Here is a 19063-nt window from a genome sequence, read left to right as displayed (position 1 = left end):
ACTCTGCCCATAACATAAACTTGGTATAGAAAGAGACCTGGATAACACTTGATTAAGCAAATCTGTATCCACGAGGATAACTTAGGGTCAAAAGGCACCAAGGGGAAGAATGAACTGACTGGCTTCAGTGTCACTCTCTGTATGAAGATACTGGACAAGAAGACTTGTGATAACTATTCTGAATCTATAGTTTTTTGTTTTTTTTTAAAGGAGCTAGTTATTGAAGATCAACTAAAAATGACTGAGATTAAATTACTTAATATTATTCCCAGTCAGAGATACTAACAGAAAAAAAATCACATCGAATTATCCTAGTAAACTAACTTGTTAGAAGTTAGAATATAGTCCAAATGTCACTAAGACCAGAATACTGATTTTAGAGCACTTCCTAGATTTAAAAAAAAAAAGCAAGCTAACACCTATAACTAGAAACCAGTGTCCCCCCCCCCCCCCCCCCCCCCCCCCACTGTGCAACACGTTTCAATGCTTACAGCCTAGTGGGCAGACACCAGGCAATGGTTCAAGGCCAGTTTGCTCTCTCATGGGACACTATGAGAGATTGCAAACCAATCTTTTAAGTAAATAATAGCCAGAATCTGAACCTATGCTATCTTTATTTATAAAAACAGTTAATAAGTTGTATTATAAAGGCTGTTATAACATGAAGATAAGAGTTTCAGTCCTAGCCAGTTTGGCTCAGAGGATAGAGCATCGGCCTGCAAACTGAAGGGTCCCAGGTTTGATTCCAGTAAAAGGCACATGCTCGGGTTGCAGGCTCAACCCTCAGTAGGGGGTGTGCAGAAGGCAGCGGATCAATAATTCTTTCTCATCACTGATGTTTCTATCTCTCTCTCCCTCTCCCTTCCTCTCTGAAATCAATAAAAACATTTTTAAAAAGCTTCAAATTTTCTAGAGAAATTCAAACTTCTAACAGTAATTTCTCCATTATAACTATATTAATAATGTCTAAAAATATACTAAGAACTTCAAAACACAATTTATTAGTATACAAACTCAGAGATATCAAGAGTGAAGTCACATCTCCCCAAACTACACGTAAAAGTCTGGAAAAACATGTTTTAGTGTATAATACCCTAATTGCTATAAGCTAGGACACCAGGACTAATAAAAGACTTAATTTTAAAAGTGATTGGCAAGCCAAAAGGGAAAAACAGATACTTACCAATCAAGAAAAGTGCATCTCCTCTTCTTTTTCCAGTTCTTGAATTTAACAAAGCCATTTCCTTGTTTTGGCAGGTAAGAAAGTGTTCGGGATGACTTAGCAGTTCAGAATCTGTCAGATCACCATCTTCCATAAAAGCTTTGGCAATCGCCACTGCTTCTGTTTCAAAATAGTTTTCTGGATCTTTGGAATAAGTAGAACAAATTTCTGTATTTGTTGTCATGGGAAGATTAGGGTAAGTTTCAGATTTCAAGTCTATTTTTATATTTTTAGGTAAAGCTTGTTCTTGTCCCAAAATATGACTGCTTCCAACAAGTGATACTTTGCTCCCTAATACCAATGGTTGTTCATCCTGCTTAAACTGTGAGAGACATGGCAAAGTTTCAAGAGAGGGAGTATTTTCTGAAAAACCACTTCTAATGTTACAGTTATTTGATAATTTAAATTCTTTATTGCAGGCTTTTTCCATTTTGCAGCTTGCAGAGTATTTTGGAGTTCTCTTATCAATACAGGAGAGAGGTAGTTTTGACACAACTTGTCCAGATGCAGGTGAATTCTGAAGACCATATTCAGTTCTGAGTGAATCAAAGTCCTCCAACATCCCCTTAACTTTGTTTAAGGAACTCTCTGAAACTGGAACCTGTTTTCCACTTGCTGTACTAAATCCAGAGAAAGCAGGTGATGGCAAATTTGGGGGGATATGTATCATAGTATTTTCTTCTCTTGTGAGCCTGTCTGAATGTTCTTCATTAGATTCAAATGATACTTTGGAAAAGAGCTGCTCGGCACTCTCTTCTAGCTTAGAAAAGATGCATCTGGTCTTCTGTAAGGCAGCATCTGACACTTGTACACATTTTCCACTTGCTGTGCTAAAAATCCCACAAGCATTAGAGACCGTATTAAATTTACAAGTAGCAGAAGCTTTCAAATTACTGTGGCAAGGTAACATTTCAGAAACGGTCTCTGATCTAGACATACGTTGGCTATGTTGTAGAATTTGTTCACTCTGAATGCCAGTAAAAACCTTATATGAATGCATGCTATGCTCTTCACTATCCAGAGAGTTAGGAAAAATAAAATCCTCCGAATCACCCACCACCTCATGATAACCTGTCAAAGTTTTCGTATGGCCAGTGCCTGATTTATTCTCTGTGTTTATCCTAATGACCTTGGTGCAGTTGTCTGCAAATCTTTCTCTCACTTTCATTCCATGTGAAACAGACACCATTTGACCACTTGCTGTACTAAATGCAGGAGACTGTATCTCAAAATTATTTGAATTAGATACGGCCACTTCCATGTCTGTTTTCTTATTTTTGTATGGTGAAGAGTTAGTCACAAATTTCTGAACACAAGTATCTTCATTTTCAGTTTGTGGGTATGTGTTTGCTTCTCTTATGGTGGCTATTACTTCAGAAAAATTAGTGTGTTTTTTTTCTTTGACATTCTTCACTATTGGCTCAATACCAAAATTATCCCTTTTTTTTGAGAGTGATTCTAATTTATCATATATCTCATTGGAATGACAAAAATCAGAGTGATCTGAATTGCTATTAGACATGCTACTGTTACTTAAATAAGTTGAATCTTGTTTTTCAGAGAGATGATTTTTGTCATTTTCAATTATTATACTGTTTGAGTGATTTCCACATGAAGGATTTTCTACATAATCCTCAGGATTGTCTTTTAAACATGTAACTTTGGCAGCATTTATTTCTTCTGGTTGATCATCCAATTCTCCTTCAAGTAGTGAAGCCTGATTCACAGAAAATTTTCTACCATGTCCTGTGCAAAATGCAACAGCAGAATTTTTACTGGCTGAACAAGTGAACTGATTTCTGTAACAAGTTGTAGGACTTTTTGCTGTTTCTTTTTCTACATTTCCAATTTTTAGAGCAACACTATTTGACATTTTGAAATTTCCAGTTTGCCTGTATAAATTATCACTTAAGAGCCCAGGTAGCATGGCAAACTCATTAGAAACAAGTTTTTTCTCCATTAAAGAATTCTGCATTTCGTCACACTTTGGAGCAGTTGTTATTTCAACAGTCTCACATGCTAATGGAAACCCTACTTTACATTCTTCTCTGTCCTTCAGCATCTTTACCCTTTGATGACTGTAATTAGTGGTTTCACTATCTTGCTTTTTCTCATCAAAAAGATTTTTCACTTTGTCCAGATATTCCTTCACAATTTTTACCTTTTTCCCACTAGCTGTATGAAAACCCAACATAGTGGGTTCTTTGATCTTTTTGATTTCACATTCTGGTTCTGTTTGGAGAGTCAGTAATTGATTTTCAATACCAACAGAGTCACTTTCTTTCAATGTTTTGTCTTTAACCATATCTGTGGCCTCATAACTTGAAATATCTATTTTGTTGACATTTATTCCAGAAAGTAATTCAGAATTCAAGGCATCTGAAAAGTTATTCAATTCTTCTTCTGCACATTTTTGATAAAAGAAATTCATAGCTTTATTTAATGAATCTTTGGAGACTCTGACATTTTTCCCACTTGCAGTCTTAAAGGATATATCGAAAATGTCATAATCTTTTATGTTTTGCTCCATCTTACTAGCAGTTAACTGTTGTTTATTTGATGTATGAACATGACATATTTCTTCAGCTTTCACAACTTCCAAACAAGTTAAATCTGATACACCTTCTTTTACTTGAGTGTTTCCTCCATTCATAAACTGGCCAGATGATTTTAGATGTATGCTGTGCTGATCAATAACACATGGCAAGCCATTTTCATCTTTGTGAACACAAACTGTATCATTTTTATTTAAATCATGGCTATCAGATTCTCCTAAGTTACAAATATTTCTACGGGCACCAATAGATTTATCTTCACTTGCTGTATTTTTCTTCTGGTCTTCAGAATTTTCTTCAACAAAGATGCCAGCAGCCATCTCAATATTATTTTGTTGTACTAGTTGGTATTTATTGTTTTTTTCATTAAAATTTTTATCGTTACAATTTTCCATCTGAAACACTGAAACAATAGTATCATTACATTTACTTGAAGAGAAACTTCTTGGATCTACTTCTGCAGAGGTTTCCTCACTAATATTCTCAATGTCACTGAACAGCTTCACAGCTCTTTGCAGTGCTTCACTAGAAACATTCAGTTTTGTGCCACGAGCAGAGTAAAAGCCTCTAAACTCCACTTCATTTTTATCTGTTGAATATCCAGCAGCATTTTTGTTACAGCTTGTTTGTAATGAGCAAGCAGACTTTTGCTTATCTTCCAATTTCCTGCTGCTATCCATGAGAGGATCAACACCTTCCCATTCCTCAGAAGTGGTATGCAAGGCAGATATCTGGTTTTCAGGTATTTCAAGTGGATTATTCTGCATCATGTGGCTTGGTTTTCTAAACTGTGTAAATTCAAACTGACTTCCTGATTCTTCCAATATAGTAGAAAGTTCTGTAATTTCTGCTGTTTGGCTAGGTGTTAAGTTATGGTTTGAATTAAAATCTCGCTTCAAAGATGAAGTTGGAGGAGTTGTGTGACTATTTTCACTATCAGACGCAAGTGCACTACTGTGCTCACACCCAGATGCAGTATCAGTTGATTGGCCATCAAGTGGGTGAGGTTTGCTTAGTTTCTTTTGATTTTCTAACAATGAGGGATTTACAATTTCTATACAGGCTAAGGTAGTAGTAAAATGTTCTTCAATATCTTTGAAGAACTCTTTACTTTTCTTAATGTTGTATTCAGAGAGTTTTATGTCTTTATTAGAAGCTGTTCTGAAGCCATGTCCAAAATTGTGATTTGAAATGGGATCTGAAAGTTCTGCCCATGTGTCCATATAATCATTATTTTGGTTTGATTTCTTATCTATATCTAAGGACATGTCTGCCTTTGAATCTTCACCTAGAATCATTTTCTGCATTACCCTTTTTCTGTTCTCTGTAAGATCATGGACTACATTTGATGAATCAAAATCTTTTGTAATTGATGCTTTGGCTACTTGTTTGTCATCAGTGCCTGTATCTACTACCATGATAGAGTGCTTGAGAATAGGTTCTCTGACACAACTGACATCTGCCTCTTGAAGTTCCTCATTATTTTCTAACAAAGGAATATTCCATTCATCAATCATTTCAAAGGCAAAATCTTTCTTATTGTCTTGGAAAAGTTCTTCAGAGTTTGAATTGACAGTTATTTTTGAAATTGAAGTAGTCTTTTCTTGGACATTTTGGGTTACTGTGAGATTTGTAGTTTGGTTTAATTGTACCTTCAGAGAAGGTGATGCTAGTATTGTGTATTTTTCAGGTGACAACAGCTCCACTTTTTTAGAATTTTCATTTAAAACACATATTTCTTGATTATCCATGGGAATATTTTTGGTTAAATTAAAACCAGGTTCACAATTCTTAAATTTTACTTTCTCTGATGCTTTATATGATTCTTTTCCTCTAGAAATCACAACTGGGTTTGATGGAGGATCCTTGGAGCCAGAAGTTAAAATGCTGGTGTTATCAAGGTCATATAAAATGCTTTCCTGGGATTGAAAGTGAATACCACTACATTCCATTTCTGAATGTGGCATTGCAGGGTGAAATATTACAGGTAAGACCTTTTCTTTTATGTCTAAAATTTGGTGTTCTGGATCTTCTTCACAATATTTTTCCTGTAAGCATGACAGATGATCAGTTTCTGTGGTTATAAATGACTGCAGCTTTTCTTTATTAATTTTTGCTTCTTTATAATCAAGATCCTGAGATATTATTTCGTTATTAGAAGAACTGCTTTCATTATTAGAACATTTTCTCAGAATTCTCCCAAAAGAGCTGGTTAAAGACAAAGTTGGTTCTTCAGAATCATTCTGTAAACAGTTTTTTCCCACAGAATGCAATAAACCTATGCACAACGAGACAAAGTGACAAAATGAAATTAAAGTACCATCAATCACATTCATTAAATATTTTCTACAAAGTTAAAAAGGTAGTATCTAAAATAAGAATTACATGGAAAGCAATAAATGAATGTCAGATTTAAAACAGAATTATAAATAGTCTCTATTTGAAGTTACTACGTTTTCCAACTAAAGCTAAATAGGAGCTACTATTTCTTGTAATATATATAAACTCAATCAAAATTAGCACATAGTTCCAAAAAGCAGGTAGCTTCACAAGTAAAATTCAAAGTAATCTTATTGGAAAATAAAATTGTAGAAATATTCATTGTTAATATTGGTGTAACAGAAGATGGAAAAGCAAGGACCAGGATTAATTCAGTCTTTCATATTGAAAAACATACTAAAAGTAAAATTTTAAAAATAACTTTAAAAATTGATTTCAGAGAGGAAGGGAGAGGAAGAGATAGAAACATAATTGATGAGAGAGAATCATAGATCAACTGCTTTCTGCATGACCCTCACTGGGGATGGAGCTTGTGAATACCACTACATTCCATTTCTGAATGTGGCATTGAAGGGTGAAACCTGGGCATGTGCCCTGACTAGAAATCGAACCTTGAACTCCTGGTTCATAGGTTGATACTTAACCACTGAGTCACATTGGCTGGACCAAAAAGTCAATTTTTAAAACCAAGTTCTGCATATGAAGGGTCTGAAAGATGACATAGTCTCAATTATAAAGGCAAATGAGTTAAACTGCTCTGTTCAGTTAATTTTGTTTTTTAAAATATATTTTTATTGATTTAGTGAGGAAGGGAGAGGGAAAGAGAGAGAGAAATCTCAATGATTAGAGAGAATCATTGATCGGCTGCCTCCTGCAAGTCCCCCACTGGGAATTAAGCCCACAATCCAGGCATGTTCCTGACCAGGAATTGAACTGTGACCTCCTGATTCATAGGCCGATGCTCAACCACTGAGCAACACCAGCTGGGCTGTTCATTTAATATTAAAGGCCCTCTGAATTTCCTATTAACACTCCGGTGTGGGGTGAATTTCCCGCCAAAATATAAGATGGCGCGGGCAATTATTTAGGTTTCCCGCGCAAAATCAGGGATTTTTATGATACCTATTACCCCAATGGGTATGAAACGGTTCGCATACGCAGGTAGGTATCTTTGTGAACGGCAAACAAACAAATATTTGGTAATACGCAGTTACAATCGGCCCAAGTTTACACGTTTCCCGCACTCCACCGCAAATCTATATGAACCGAGTTAAGACGGCTCCCGCGGAGTACGCGCAATTCACGCGAGCCGACTTAACTCGTTTCCCCCACTCCAAGTGTTAACAAATCAAAATTATTAATCTCATTTTCATTCATTACTGATCACTACTATATATTTGCTGTTTCATTGGTTTTAATTATCAGGTATATAAAGCATTAAAGGCTTTTAAAATAAAAATTAACCCAAATATCAAGCAGTTCCTCTATACTCCAGTTCTACCAAACCTATTACTTGCTGAGATATTCCAACCCAGTAAAATCTTCTCATATGAAACTAAAATTGGCTTTTAAACAGAGTTTAGCCATTGATTAAATGAATTATTGCTGAAATAAAAAACTAGTTTTACTGTACATACTCTGGATGCATAGAGATATGGCAATAAATCTCAGCAATCCCTACATATTTGAGAAAATTATGTAGCAATAAAAGTAAAGATCACAAGAGGAACCAAGATGGCGGCATAGGTAAACACCTGTACTTGCTGCCTCTCACAACCACATCAAAATTACAATTAAAAGACAGAACAACTATCATCTAGATTAGAACCATGGGAAAGCTGGCTGAGTGGAAGTACTACAACCAGAGAGATAAAGAAGAAAGCGCATTGAGACTGGTAGGAGGTGTAGAGGTGTGGAACAGGCTGGCACCTGGTGCACTACTTTTTTAATCAGGAGGGAGATACAAGCACCCACTTGCTCTGAACTTCAGTTCCGGACGAGACTCTGGGGGCCCAGACACATATGGGGAGAAACTGGACTGTCTGGCATCGGGGCAGGAAAGCGAGGGTGGCTTCCTTCCAGACGAAGGGGTCATTTTTCCTGCGATGGGACCTCTCTGGTGCAGGGCTGACTGGTCGTCATTACTGTTTGCTGCACCCTGGGAATTCCCAGAGACCTTGCCCCACCCAATTTACAACCCTACCCAAGCTGAGGCTTTTGCATATGAATGGCCTGTCCTTTCTCAGGTTAAAACCTGTCAAACAGGTAGCAGCTGGGTCAGGGAGCCCAAAAACTATATCAAAAGAAGGCCCAAGAACCGGCACCAACACCTTGCTTCACAGCTGGGCTTTGTCTGGGCCCTTCCAAACTTGATACAAAGAGGAGGAATCTGCAGATCTCTCTGTAGCTCCTGCTGGGAGGCCCCAGGCAGTAGCTGACTTTGCACTTCCTTGGAGATCCAAGAGTCAGTGTATCCAGTGGTCAATGTGAGAACATACCAGATTACAACTCTTCACATTCATAAGAGACACACTCAAGGGACAGACTCAATGAGCACCAAAGCTCCACTGAAGCAAGTCCTGCCCCATAAGGGTATCTCCTGCACAGCAGCTCTTCCATTGTAGACACAGCTGGTTCTCACAGCCAATTGGCCTGGAGGTCAATTCCTCCCAGTGATACCAACAGCAATCAAGGCTTAACTACAAGACTGTGCACACAGCCCACAAAGGGGTGCACCAAGAGTGTCCACCTCAGGTGACTGGGGAGGCTTAGCCACTGGGCCCTATAGGACACCTACCAAACAAGGCCACTCTATCAACTCAAGAAGACTTAGCAGCTACCCAATACATAGAAACAAACACAGGGAAGCAGCCAAAATGCGGAGACAAAGAAACATGTCACAAATGAAAGAAATGGAAGAAAGCAAAATACTGGATATAGAGTTCAAAACCACAGTTATAAAGTTACTCAAGAGTCTTCTAGAAACCTCTAAGGAACTTAGTGAGACCTTCAAGGATCTTAGTGAAAATGCCAAAAAAAAAAAAAAAAAAAAAAAAAGAAGGACCAGTCAGAAATTAAGTATACACTGACTGAAATAAAGAATAATATACAGAGATCCAACAGCAGACTAGAGGATCGCAAAAATCAAGTCAAAGATTTGAAATACGAAGAAGCAAAAAACACCCAACTGGAAAAGCAAAGAGAAAAAAGGATCCAAAAATATGAAGATAGTGTAAGGAGCCTCTGGGACAACTTCAAGCGTATCAACATCCAAATTATGAGAGTGCCAGAAGAAGAGAGAGAGCAAGATATTGAAAGACTATTTGAAGAAATAATGACAGAAAACTTCCCCTACCTGGTGAAAGAAATAGACTTACAAGTCCAGGAAGTGCAGAGAACCCCAAAACAAGAGGAATCCAAACAGGACCACACCATGACACATCATAATTAAAATGCCAAGGGCAAAAGACAAAGAGAGAATCTTAAAAGCAGCAAGAGAAAAACAGTCAGTTACCTACAAAGGAGTACGCATATGACTGTCAGCTGATTTCTCAACAGAAACTATGCAGGCCAGAAGGGAGTGGCAAGAAATATTCAAAGTGCTGAATACCAAGAACCTACAACCAAGATTACTTTATCCAGCAAAGCTATCATTTAGAATTGAAGGTCAGATAAAGAGCTTCACAGACAATAAAAAGCTAAAGGAGTTCATCACCAGTATTATATGAAATGCTGAAGGATATTCCTTAAGAAGAGGAAAAAGAAAAGGTAAAGATAAAAAGTTATGAACAACAAAGTGACAACAAATACATATCTATCAACAAGTGAATCTAAAAATCAAATGAATAAGAAATCTGATGAACAGAATAAACTGGTGAATGTAAGAGAATCAGGGGCATGGAAAGGGAGAGGACTGACAATTCTCTGGGGTAAAGGGGTGTGGGGGGTGAGTAAAGAGACTGGACAAAGATCTTACACCTATGGACGAGGACAGTGTGGGGGGGGGGGGGGGGCGAGGGCCTGAGGTGGGGTGGGAACCGGGTGGAGGGGAGCTATGGGGAGAAAAAAGAGGAACATTTGTAATAATCTGAACAATAAAGATTTTTTTAAAAAATCACTACTTTATTCAACTTAGCATTTTTCCTATTTTTCAGTTGCTTTAGTGAAAATACATAATAAATAGCACATTTTGTATAGAATTGCCCAATTTGCATATAATAAACACTGGAAATTAAAGCAGGAATTATGCAGTCAACCTCTTGATGCTTATAAATTACACTAGAGGCCTGGTGCACAAAATACGTGCACGGGGGGGGGGGGGTGTCCCTCAACCCAGCATACACCCTCTTCAATCTGGGACCCCTCAGGGGATGTCCGACTGCCTGCAGTTGGATATCCCTTTCACAATCCGGGACCATTGGCTTTAACCACTCCCCTGCCTGCCTGCCTGACTGCCCCGAACCGCTTTTGCCTGCCAGCCTTTTTGCCCCCTAACTGTTCCCCTGCCTGTCTGATCGCCCCCAACTGCCCTCCCCTGCCAGCCTGATTGCCCACAACTGCCCTCCCTGCCGGCCTGATGGCCCCCAATTGCCCTCCCCTGCTGGGGCCTGATCGCCCCCAACTGCCCTCCCCTGCCAGGGACTGATTACCCCCAACTGCCCTCCCTTGCAGGTCCGATCGCCCACAACTGCCCTCCCCTGCCGTGACCCGCCTCCTCCACCGGGACCCGCCACCTCCTCGTGAGGTGGCGAAGACACTGGGACCAGCCTCCTTCACACAGCGCAGAGCCATGGGACCCCCAGGCCTCACTGCACAGAGTGGCCGCTGGGCCACACCTCCGCTGTGCGCATGGCCATCTTGTGGCGGCCATCTTGTGGCAACGTCGCTGAGCGTGGGCATCACGCGAGGGTGTGACACCACCTAGGCTTTTATTATATAGGATGTTCTGTCTCAAGAGTGATGATTATAGACATACCATGAAAACAGATCCAAGTTTGATGAAATGGTTTTGAACATTGGTATCAAAGGCCTAAACAATGTTTAAGATAGAAAATTTATAACAATGATAAAAATTTCAATGAAAAAAATAATATATATTGACATTGTCTGATATTGAATACAGTTGACACGTGAACAACACAGGTTTGAACTGAGCAGGTCCACCTATATGTGGATTTTTTTTCAATAAACATACCATTGGTCTTCCGTATCTCTGGGTTTTGCATCCACAGATAATAACAAACAATGGATGGAAAACTGTATTTTCCATCTGTGGTTGGGAATCCACAGATGCAGAGGGCTGAGTGTATGCATTGTTCTATACCATTTCATATAAGGAACTGACTTGAGAATCTGAAGATTTTGGTATCCTGGAACCTGCCCCTGTGCCTCCACAGCACCCCTTTCCTTGTCCCCCCTCCCCATCACCCCTCCCGCTCTCCTTGCAGATATCAAGGATGACTGAGTTTTGGGGAAGTAAAAAGTTATACTCGAATTTCCAACAGCATGGATATTGGCACCTCTAACTTCTGTGCTGTTCAGGGTCAACTGCACAAGATATAGAGATTTTAAAAAACTACAGAAGGAAAACAGGCAGTATGCTTTTTAAAAAGATGAAAGAGCCCTGGCTCAGTTGGTTGGAGCATTGTCCCTACACTGAAAGGTTGCGAGTTTGATTCCTGGTCAGGGCACATAACCAGGTTGTGGGTTTGATCTCTAGTCAGGTGCATACAGGAGACAACCAATTGATGCTTCTCTTTCACATCAATGTTTCTCTTTCCTCTCTCTCTAAAATCAATAATACCATATCCTCAGATTAGGACTTAAAAAAAAGATTAAAGAAAGAGATTCACATATTCAAATAAGAGAACTTATCACCATCCATATAACTGTATGTATTATTCACACAAACACACAAAAGGGTACCTGAATCAGCATTTAAAACTGTAGATGGTGCTTCAAAAGTGTTTTCTTCAAAGTGGGCAGAATAGTTAGTTAGTCCTGATTCTTGATCTTTCTGCATTTTTAGTCCTTGATAAGATGTTTCATCATTTATAGTATAAATAAACTTTTTAGTTTTCTTTCTCAAAGTGGATATTAAACCTGTATTCTTCAAAGCTACAGAAGTATGTTTGATAGTGACTGGATGGCTTCCATTATTAATTGAACTTGTACATAAAGAACTCTCTTTCTGGGAAAAAATAGTACTTATTTCCAATCTACCTTTAGAGGCTTCAGGATCTTCTTTAAAGTTTAGATCAGTCATGTTATTTGAGAAAACTGCACTCGGTGTCTCTTCAGGTGATTCTCTTATCCTGACTCGAGACTTTTTGATACCCTGAAGAGGAGAAGCTATTAGGGAAGTTTCAGATACTGTGTGTTTTACCACAAGAGTGGAATCTTCATGCAATTCAGGACACTGCCCTTTATCTTTCTTATTCACCATTGTTTCCTCCTTTAATATCTTCTCTGTCTTTGGTACACTTGAAATACGTGGCAAAGAATTTTCTAAAGTAATAAAGTTGGTACATTCTTTCTCTGTACCTATGAGATCTTTTTCAGAATTATTTTGGTCACAAGAAGAATTTTGCAATATTTTCCCAATTTGGGTTCCATTTATACCTGAGAGAGTTAGCTGAGACCATTCAAAGACTGGAGACTGTACAGCCTCCTCAGAGATTCTGCCACTTCCATTCCCCAAGTGCTTCTGAATCCTTAATTTTGAATCTAATGGATCACTGTCATTTGGTTCCATTTTGGATATAAATGACTGTTTATTATCTTTTATTTGTTTTTTAGTTTCTTCACATTCATCGTTTTTTGTTTCACTGAAAATATTTTTCCTAGTCTTGCCATTTTTTATTTTTTGTAGATTTCTTTTTTTATATTTAGAAACACATAATGAAAAACTATCTTCTTCAGAAATATCTCCAACCTTTTCATGTACTTCATCTTCTGGGACATTTGGCACTGACTTTCCAAAATGGTCTTTGCAGCCACTTACTTTACCCAATGGATTCCCCAATCCTGTTAAAATTTAAAACAGAAGCATATTAATAGCATTTTATAATACAAACATAATTTATTTGATTGTCACAACCCTTTTCATAGAAGTAGTATGTACTGTGTAACACATAATTTAACCGTTAAGTGGTTTTCCTGAGTACTTGCTATTTTGGGGGGAGCACCCACCCTTCTCCTGTTCTTCTGATAAAGACTAATTCCAATGTCTCAGACTCTAATTCATATTCTGATCACCAATAACCTTTCTTTACCAGCTTTACATAACTAAAATTCACCCAATCTTACTATATATACACACAATTTAATATTCTAAGATTTATCAAACCAGATGGTCCAAATTAAATTTGTGGCCCTACAACAACCGATAGCAGAATCTGACTTTACACACTCACACAGATATCCATTTATACACATTTATACAGACATACACACAAACTAAGAAAAATGCAATATTGCAATGACATGATTAGGTAATTTTGGTATATCTGCAACCACAGTTACTCTCTAACTAGAAAATAAGGCTTTCACATTTTGTTACTTATAAGTATTAATCTTCATCTTTCTGAGTTTTGAGTAATTGGTTCTGTTTTGTTTTTGTGTCAAAACAGTATCTTGAATAGTCGTCTTAACATGATGCTTTAACAATTTCATGTAAATCAAGTTAGTTTCTCCCTCAATACTTTCAGTCATCAAGAAAGAAGACTATGTTTTTTCTTTAAGAGGAACAATGCTTCAATTATGTCAATTAAAAACAAATAAACATAAAAACTTACCATAACTTTTAGCTTCTCTCTGACTTTTTATTTCATTGTTTGGCCCGGAAGGGATAAACCTATCATTTTCCTTCAAACCTTCATCGTGGTCAGAAAAATAGCTTTTCAAAATCTATAAAAGTTTTATATATATATGTTTAATATTTTTATTGATTTCAGAGAGGAAGGGAAAGAGAAATAGAAACATCAATGATGAGAATCATTAACTGGCTGACTCCTATATCTCCCCTTCCCGCCGCCCCCACACTGGGGATTGAGTCCACCACCCAGGCATGTGCCCTGACCGGGAATTGAACTGTGACCCTATGGTTCATAGGTCAATGCTCAACCACTGAGTCACACCACACCAGCTGGGCAAAAGTTACATTTTAAAATCACTAATAAATAAACTCTTACTATCCATAAATATCCAATTTCTTCTTAAACAGAGAGACAGCAGAGTTTCTTATAGGAAGTCAAAGAAAATCACATATAGAAACAGGTTTAGAGACTTTCTTAAAGGTTTAGATAAATCATAAATTAAGGAATAAAAAAATGCAATATAAATAATTTTTCAAGGCATCCTAAAATAAACAATTGCAACAGCATAATCAATTTGTCATATTTACGTACATCAGTAGTATCATTAGGAAATACAGCTGAAGATGCTTCTTCATCTCTGACTGTAAAAGAAAAAATTCAATTGATCTATATCATATTGTACATCATACAATAAAGTTCATACAAAAACTTACATATTTTTTGGACAGACATCAAAAGACACATACATTATTGAATTAAATGACACATTTGAAACAGAATTGATCCAAGTATAGTATTTAGAAAGGTCAAGCAACAGAGTGATTAAGCTATATTACTCACTTTCTTAGTACCATTCACAAGGTGGTAGGGAATTATGGTTTGGTGATACTGACTTTAAGGTAATACTGTCTGCAAAGACTTGAAGAATCAGATGAAACTGTGGGGTCATGACTTGAAAGCTAATGAGTGTAGACTTTAGCATTTATTTAGACAATAATACAGCTTAAAGGCATGTTAAATGTTAAACACTTTTTAATTTTCAACATGATTTTACCTGTATTATTGCATCTGAGCAACAACAAAGCAAAGTTAAATTTCCAGCTAAAGATGAATTAAAATGGAATGCATTTTTGCTAGAATAAAAAAAATTCCTGGTTTGCATATAAATTAACCTGAATCCTATAGAATACCATCTAATGTACTTCTGATTTATAACAGTCTGCACTAAACAGAATAAAACTATTTTGAACTAATACATTTATTAAAGGCAGGATTATCTAATTACTATTTAATTATTTTTTCATATTTTCTTTTTAACAGCATTAGAGATGATGATATATCAACATCATCTACCTTCTTATAAAAACATTTGACAGAATTACCTATGAGCACAGTAGCACTAAGGGTTGGTGGTGTGGCTAAAGAACTTGACCAAGACATATCAGGGTCCACCTCAGCTCCTAGACTTTCGGAAATATGTTTCCGTGCCTGACCCTGGAAATAAAGAAAATAGTTTATTTCATAGAAAGACACTGATGAATATTTTTTAAGAATATTTTTCATTCATTTATTTTTTTTCCGTTTATCATTTATTGAATGCCTCTGTGAGATCGTAGGTGCATATCTGTAAATCTCAGGGCAAAGGTATAGCACTGTTGTCACTACATAACAAAAATAAACTGGGCAGAATATTTACCTTCATAAGCTTTGGTGTATGAAATAAACTTCCACATAGCACTGGAGGTAAAACAAGGAAAAAATTACTAAGTTTTATTTTTACTAAAATTTAGAATATTTAAAAAGTAAAAAGCCTTGGTTTTAATCATACCTGACTTTTCTCTTTGTGGTGTCACATGTGTACACCGTAGAATACCAGGACTAAAACAAAACAAAGCAAATCCCTCAGATTATTTAAGAGATAACAGAAATGGCAAAAAAAAAAAAAAAAAAAATACTAATCTTATTGAAAAAATAAGGACTCCCAGTCATATCAATTATTAAAATTATACCACTTTGTAATATTTTATATTACTTTTTTAAAAATGTAACATTTCATGAAGAATTAAATAAACACTAACTTGTTTCAAATGCCATTCAAATATATAAAGTACTCATAAATTTCACTTGCCAGGAATTATATATTTTGAGTTAAAAATTATGTAAAATGAATCGATAATAGCATCATATTCTCTCCAGTGATTCAAAGTATGCAAATAATTTAAACTGATATTTCAAAGGCATTGTTTTTATCATCAGTATTTTTACTTAAAAACTTCATAGTATAGAAAAATCAGTGAATTCAACATGATACGAAAAACAGAGTAAATGTTCCTAATGTTGAAATTATTATAGTAAAGAACTCAACCTAAAAGGAGGTTATTTAAAAATAGAAGATCCTCTATCAAGTTCTCAAACAAAATATGTGTGAAAATTAGATGCATTTCTATAAAAACAAATATCATATGTAGGTAAATGCTTCATTTAAGTATTTTAATATAATAGCTTCATCATACCTTTCACTAAGGCAAGAATTTAGAGGTGGGATGATAACATCATTTGCTTGATCCATTTTAGCCTTCATTGTGCAACAACTTTTATATTTACTATTGGTAATATGCTTTCCTGAAAGAGTACAATAATTCAGTGAGGATATATATGCTCTATATTGTGAATTTTCATTCTCTGGAAGTATTTAAAAACAGTCTCGTCTATGCCGGAAAGGAGAATGTATGGGGAATTCAGTCTGAATTGGCATCTCAGTTTGCTGATTCCTCCCCCAAACGGATGTCTGCCCCCATTTCAACAACCTTATTAAAAGTATATAATACACATACGGCATTTTGAATAATGCAATCAAGATACAGCTTTAACCTCAAGGAGTTCAGAATACAGTGGGAAATTTTTTGAAATGTGCACCAATAGAAGACAAAGTGGAATGTGCTATGTCCTATCACAGTGATGGCGAACCTATGACACGCGTGTCAGAAGTGACAAGCGAACTCATTTTTTTGGTTGATTTTTCTTTGTTAAATGGCATTTAAATATATAAATTAAATATCAAAAATATAAATCTTTTACTATGGTTGCAAATATAAAAAAATTTCTACATGTGGCACCAGAGTTAAGTTAGGGTTTTTCAAAATGCTGACATGCCGAGCTCAAAAGGTTCGCCATCACTGTCCTATTATTAAGTTACAGACAGTACTAAGTTATCATGGAAGATAAGGGTAAAGGAAAAGACTTTTACTGAAAATCACCAAGGTACTAAATCTGACCATATGACTTTTCTGAAGAAAACCTTTCAAGACCTTGTTCTCAATATCAAGTTCAAACTTCATAACAAAGGCCTTCACGATCTAATGTTTTAATTTCTATGATAACATTTTTCATACTCTTTTCAGCTGCACACAACCACCTGCATATCCTGCAATGGTCTCTCAGCCTAGGCCTTTGCACAAACTGTTTCTTTCTCTCATTTCTCTTGACCTGGAACATCCTCTTTCAGACTCCCATTTTGAAACTACATTCTCCAGAAAACTTTAGTCATCCCTAAGGTGAGACTGAGTGCCCTCCTATGCGTTCCCTGCAGAGTTTATCATACACTGTTCCTGTTTCCCCTGTTAGACTGAGTTCCCTGAGGTAGAGATCTTATCTTACTTATAACAGCATCCTTAGCAACCACAATAATTGCCTGATATGTTGTAGTCACTACATCAATACTAGCTGAGTGAATTAGCAAGGATTAGAAAAGTGGGTTATAGATAGCAACACATAATGCTTTCATTCCTGTTGAACACATCTACATTCTTAGACAATACTACTCAGATGGGGTTTTCAAAGCTGTATATCACTCTATCAAATGCAATCTACAGTCTTTTAATGTTCCTACTTTTTATATCACAAATTGGGCACTTGAAGCACTTATTATTACTCTTAAAAGTTGCTTTTAAAAATAGTTGCTTTAACTGATCCTACAATCTCTAACTTAGAGAAGCTGTGGGGAAAATAAGCCATATCAGTGTTAATAAACTAAGCAAAGACCAAACTGAAAACTATTTGTAATAGTATACACAAAACATTGCACTATATTCTCATTTTTCAAGTAAGAGGGAGTAGATATAATCACTAATAAGCCAAATGTATAAGTTAAAAACCCCACTTCAACAAAATATCCCACCTCCTTCTCCTATGAAACTTTTAAAGATGTTAAAAAGTAGCTAAACCTGTATTTTGAAATTTCACCTTTTCCCTATTCACTTTAAAAAGGTCCTAATCAGAAAAAAAAAAAAATGGACTAAAAAAAATAACCAAAGGAGATACTACTACATACCTATTAGAATGAAAATAGAAAACAGAGAACACCAAATGCTGGTGAGGATGTGGAGCAAGAGAACTCTCATTCATTGCTGGCAGAAATGCAAAATGGTACAGCCACTTTGGAAGTTTTCAGTTTCTTACAAAACTAAATATAATTCTTTTTTTAAAAATATATATTTTATTGATTTTTTACAGAGATGAAGGGAGAGGGATAGAGAGTCAGAAACATCGATGAGAGAGAAACATCGATCAGCTGCTTCCTGCAAACCCCCTACTGGGGATGTGCCTGCAACCAAGGTACATGCCCTTGACCGGAATTGAACCTGGGACCTTTCAGTCCACAGGCCGACGCTCTATCCATTGAGCCAAACCTATTAGGGCTATAATTCTTTTTAAAATATATATATTTTTATTGATTTCGGAGAGGAAGGAAGAGGGGGAGATAGAAACATCAATGAGAATCATTGATCGGCTGCCTCCTGCACACCCCCTACTGGGGATTGAGCCCGAAACCCAGGCATGTTTCCTTGACTGGAACTGAACCTGGTACCCTTCAATCCACAGGCCAACGCTCTATCCACTGAGCCAACCAGCTAGGGCCAAAACTAAATACAATTCTAACAAAGGATCCAGCCAAATGCGCTCTTTGGTAAATACTCAACTGAGTTTAAAACTTAAGTCCACACAAGAAATACTGCACATGAATGTTTATAGCCGCTTTATTCATAATTGCCAAAACTTGGAAGTGACTAAGATATCCTTCAATTGGTGAATGAATAAGCCAACTGGTACATCCATACAACAGAGCATCATTCAGTGATAAATAAATGAGTTGTCAGGCCATAGACATAGAGAAATCTTATACTGCTAAG

General features: G+C 36.6%; 1 protein-coding gene across 1 annotated transcript in view; it reads right to left on the bottom strand.

The window, feature by feature from the left end:
- The window catches only part of BRCA2 (BRCA2 DNA repair associated), a 90342-nt gene that overhangs the window by 66286 nt on the left and 4993 nt on the right, over positions 1-19063 (bottom strand). Inside the window, exons 4-11 of the mRNA XM_070409345.1 lie at positions 16388-16496; positions 15703-15752; positions 15571-15611; positions 15257-15368; positions 14466-14515; positions 13854-13965; positions 11983-13083; positions 1184-6055 (exon numbers count right to left, since the gene is read on the bottom strand). Coding sequence (XP_070265446.1) covers positions 1184-6055; positions 11983-13083; positions 13854-13965; positions 14466-14515; positions 15257-15368; positions 15571-15611; positions 15703-15752; positions 16388-16496 — 6447 coding nt within the window. The remainder of the gene's footprint in view (positions 1-1183; positions 6056-11982; positions 13084-13853; positions 13966-14465; positions 14516-15256; positions 15369-15570; positions 15612-15702; positions 15753-16387; positions 16497-19063) is intronic.

This window comes from Myotis yumanensis, unplaced genomic scaffold, assembly GCF_028538775.1.
Source record: "Myotis yumanensis isolate MYYU_CA2020_CCGP unplaced genomic scaffold, mMyoYum1.0.hap1 SCAF_3, whole genome shotgun sequence".
Lineage (NCBI taxonomy): Eukaryota > Metazoa > Chordata > Mammalia > Chiroptera > Vespertilionidae > Myotis > Myotis yumanensis.
The sequence above is the reverse complement of the archived record's forward strand: the minus strand, read 5'-3'. Positions and strand labels throughout refer to the sequence as shown.